We start from the raw sequence: 4,967 nt of genomic DNA on the forward strand, positions 1-4,967 counted from the left end.
GTCGAAACCTCCCCGTCTCGACTCGAGACCACAAACAGCACCAGCCGAAACCACGGTTGCGAGTCCCGTTGCGACTCGTAACCAGCACATGACCAGTCGTAACCAGACCATGATGAACCGAGATCTCCATTGCGACTCGCAACCAGCTGTTGCGACTCGTAATCTCCGGTTGCGACTCGAGATCTCCGTTGCGACTCGAGACCATCGTTTACACGCACACTGTTGGGCCTTCACTGTCACGGGCCCAATCTATTGAGCCCAACGATTTGAATTGTGGACTGTTTATTAATGGACTTGTATGTGATTGCTATTTGGGCCGATTGAGAATCTGGATTGTTTTGTTATTGGGCTGCTTATGTTATTGGGCCGGGTACTGGTGGACTTAGACAATTGGATCCACACATGCTATGTATTACCTGCTTACGTGCGTATATGGATGCCATGACTATACGTGATTACTACATACGTGCTATATACGAACCTGACTCGTATAATAACCATGATAGGACGTGAGTGACCAATTACTTGCTACTTGTACTTTCTGTGTATCTGCCGAGCAAACCAAGGTGAGTTCACACAGCCAAGGCATGGGATTCCCGGGTTGGGAATTGGGTTGGATATGTTGGTTATGGAATAAATACTCGTACTTACGCTTATACCAGACTATAGACCATCGTCCTCAGGTTAGTCAGGACACGTTACGTAAAGCCTACGTAACCCAGTATACTTGCCATATGTCTCCCGGGTCGGGAAGGACACGTTACGTAAAACCTACGTAACCCAATACCATCTACTGGCTTCCAGGTCGGAAGGCCACGCTGCGTAAAGCCTACGTAGCCCCCACGCGTACCACTGTCCTCGGGGAAGGGCACGTCACGTAAAGCCTACGTGACCCTGTACGTTTTCCTGTTCTCGGTAAAGAAGAACACATGGTCGGAAGTTAGTCTAGTAAGTACCGTTAATGAGAAGCCCTCATTAGCCAGGATAAACATGGGAAGCCCCCACCAGTATTACGATCACTAGTATGGGAAGCCCCCACTAGCTATACTTATGCATTACGTTATGAACTTACTTGCTGTGAACTCGCTCAACTAGTTTGTTGATTATTTGCTGCATGCCTTGCAGGACCTTAGGTATACTGGAGCTTGCACAGGGAGGAGCAGGTCGTTGTGGGATACGGATCGTGAACTATTTATGAACTTATTACTCGTATAACTATTTTGAGATTACTTACTATGCTTCCGCTACTTAAACGATGTTGGTTTTGAAACATCAATCATGTCATGATGATTTACATTATTTACTTTTATATATGCTATGTTTGATATGATTGATGGCTTGATCCTGGTCAGTCACGCTCCCAAGCGGTGGTATTCCGCGGGTGGATTTTGGGGGTGTGACAAAAGAGAAACTACACGTTGAAATTGCTGCGCTTGTTCTCTGTCTGCTGGTTGATAGTGAATCTTGTTAATGAAAAGACATTCTATATCCTTCGCTGAGCAATTAACCAGCCACATTGGATCATAAACATGAATTTCTCTAATCTCCCCTCCAGCTCTGTAAGTAATGATTGCTTCTGTTGTAATACAACTGTACACCCAACCAATGAAGCCTTTATAAAATTCCTGTTCCATCTGAGACATCGGAATTGTTTTCATCGTTCTTGGAGGCTTGACATTCAAGATGGTTTCTTCAACTCCAGTTTCAGGGTTAATCCTCTACACACGCTTTGGATGATGTGGCTTCCATTTGCGAAATTCTTTTAATGATTCAAATTTAATGTATCCCCACATAGCAACATCAAGCTTCCGAACAGGATAATCCAAACATTTTACCTTTGCTAGTTCATCGACATCCCACGAAGGTAATGACATGATGTCATATAAACGTTCAAAGTACTGGACACCATACTCTCTTCGGATTGCATATGCATTCACCTGCGGTAAAAATCCCCAACTGATAATATCACCAAGAGAAACACTTTGATCACGTTTGAAATACTTCAAAGGTCTTTTAAACTTTCTCTCGTGACTTTTCTTGAACCACTTCGGCCTATCTTCCTTTTCCATCTCTTTTTGAGTACTGTCGAAGGTTTTATCTTTCACAGCCCCAGCTACTTTCTGCCTTAACTCTTCTCTGTTTTCTTCAGCAAAGAATTCCATAAGTGTAGGATACTTAGAAGTATCTTCAGCCACATCTTCATCATCTGTACAATCTTCAATCTCAACTCGATCATATTTATCAGCCTCTTCAACATACTTGTACGAGTATTCAGGCTGTTGATTAATATCAAAAGACTCTAAATCTTCTTCAGAATCAATCCTGAATTCAGGATTCACATTTTGCAATATTTCTCTGTAAACATCTAAACTCAAGAACAACTTCTCAGAATACTCAACGATCTGAGATTTGCTAGACTCCCCCTTTCCACTAGCTTCCCCTGATTCTTCATTAATAGTATCATTCATTAGATTATCAACATCTTGTTCAGAAGAACCTTCAGTTACTCTTAAACCAGTACCACCTGCAGCGTCATCATCATCACCATCTTCTGAACTGTGACTGCTAGCAGAAAATACTTTTTCATCTTTATCCTCTTTCTCTTCTTCCTCCTCTTCCCCATCATCATCATCACTACTAGATCCTTCTAACTCTACAAGAGTTGTTTCATCTTCAAAGAGACCAGAAATAGCAGAAATAGGCTCGGGATTCTCAACGACCATTGAAGGAACAATTAATCTTTCTGTCACAGCAGAACTACCTTCAATTCCCTTACCTTTGTCTTTCATCTGTCTTTCAATTTCTGCTTGACGTTCAGCTCTAATCTCTTCTACTTGCAGCTCTTCGAATTTTTGTTCAATTGAAGTTCCAAGCATGCTTTCAACGACTTTACTCAGCATGTAGAATTCATGATTTCTTGATTTTTTAGCTGCTTCCAGTTCTTTGTTCTTTAGCTTGAAGTATTCATTCTGATTATCTTTTCTAGACTTTTCTTCTTCAAGCTCCGTAACACGTACTTTAAATATATCAATTTCAGATTGATCAGCGTCAATCTTTTTCACCAACACTTGATTTTCATCCTCTAACTTCTTCACACGAATTTCAAGAAATCTTTCTCTATCAGACACCTTCTTGTTTTCAGCAACAAGCTTCTTGTTTTCTACTATCACTTCCTCCACCTTTTTCTCCAACTTCAACAATTGATCATTATTTGCAAAGTCGAAATTTCCGATGTCCATAAGATTATCCTGTGGTGTATAAAGACCTCTGCTAGAAGAACCAGGTTGCATCTGAGTGAGTGGAGGTGTACCAAATAGATCTTGTGAAGTGAATAAGGTTTGTTGTGGTGGTGGTGATTGATGAATCGGTGATGGTTGTCTTGGAGGTGTTGGAAGTCTAGGTGGTGAGGATTGTTGTTGAGGAGTAGGTTGTCTGGGAGGTGATTGATGAATAGGTGATTGTGGTGATGTTGGTTCATGTGGTGGTGTGGGAGGCTTTGTACTTTCTTTTGATGGTTTCTTCTTTAGCACGATCTTCGGAGATTTCTTTGGATTGACTTTGCGTATTCTTGGAGAAACTACTTTCTTACGACCACCAGCTTTCTTTCTTGCTTTTGGAGAAGATTGTGATCCTGAGACATGCTCTGGAGAGGGTACATAGACATCATCGTCATCTTTCTCTTGTCTTTTTCTCTTTCTCAACATATTCTCTTTTTCTATTTCATCTTGAATTCTTTTCCGGCTTTCAACCTCATCAATACCATCATCTGAAGAACTTGATGAACTTGTTGTGCTTTTATCAACATCGTCACCCTCAATATCATCAGCAACTTTTTCTTTATCTTTCTGGGCTTCAACATTTGCGACTTGTTCAACGTTTGCCACAACTTCTGGCCATGTTTCCAACATATCTGCATTAAATAGCACATCAACATTAAATGGATCATCAGTTGTAGTTGTCACTTGTTCTTTCTCTGCTGTTACCACTGGATTATCTTCTTCCGGTTCATCAACTAAAGACATTGATGCTGCTTTCTTTTGCTTCTTTTTCGGCTTTGATGACGATCCTTCACTTTCTTTAACAATTGGAGTGGCTTTCCTACGTCTTCTTCCAGATTCCTTCACATACCACTCATTCTTAGTGTTTTTGAAACCGGCAAGAATTTTCAATTCATCAGCATATGCCGCTTCCTTCATCTCTTCTTCATTTCTCTAGTTCTGGTGTTCAACTGGATCTGGATCGACGTAATTTGAATCTTTAACAGCACCAAAGTATACAGTATCAATTGTTGGTTCTGGATGGTTTGGATGATATCTGACAAGCTGTTTGATAGTCACTTCATTCATGTGAGATTGCACTAATAAATTATCCTTGATGTTTCTGTCAATCTCCGGATACGCATGATCAATTAGCATCTGTACAAATCTCGGATACGTCCAAGACTTGACCTTAGTTGTGATGTTCTCGGCCATGAAATGAAATATGATGTGCAAAAAGTTATACTTCTTGTTTAATACCAATGCAGTCACCATATTCATTTGATAATCTCTCATTGCATCATAACTTCCTTTAGTGTGGCTTAAGGACAACAGAACACAATGGATCAAAAACTTGTAAGGCTTGGTGAATTTTGACTTTAAGTAGTTTCCAGCATTCAGCGCTCCTTAATATCCCATCCTCAACATACATCCCTTCACCATTCGTTCTGGAAATCTCATCGTTGAATCTACTTCATCAGGAAAGTTGATTACTTCACGTATGAGAGCTTCAATAACAAGAATTGTCTCCAACTTTCCATCAACTTCTACCACTGAAGAGATAACCTTATTTTGATCATCGTATACGACATTCTTCCAAAATCATTCAATATGAGATCTATACACCGGTCTCTGATCAGTCAATGCCTTTTTAATTGGAATACGACTCATGAACTCTAAAATTCCACTGAAATTTACAAGATCTGGATA

General features: G+C 40.4%; 1 protein-coding gene across 1 annotated transcript; it reads right to left on the bottom strand.

The window, feature by feature from the left end:
- Positions 1–1,718: 1,718 nt before the first annotated feature.
- Positions 1,719–4,196, bottom strand: LOC110925148 (glutamic acid-rich protein-like). Its single transcript, XM_022169119.1, has one exon. The coding sequence runs from the start codon at positions 4,194–4,196 to the stop codon at positions 1,719–1,721; it is 2,478 nt and encodes an 825-aa protein (XP_022024811.1).
- Positions 4,197–4,967: the final 771 nt, after the last annotated feature.

The sequence above is a fragment of the Helianthus annuus genome, chromosome 17 (assembly GCF_002127325.2).
Source record: "Helianthus annuus cultivar XRQ/B chromosome 17, HanXRQr2.0-SUNRISE, whole genome shotgun sequence".
In the NCBI taxonomy this organism is placed as follows: domain Eukaryota; kingdom Viridiplantae; phylum Streptophyta; class Magnoliopsida; order Asterales; family Asteraceae; genus Helianthus; species Helianthus annuus.

Excerpts from the sequence above, each read along its gene's own strand:
- LOC110925148 (XM_022169119.1), bottom strand. The coding sequence starts at position 4,196 with ATGAAGGAAGCGGCATATGCTGATGAATTGAAAATTCTTGCCGGTTTC.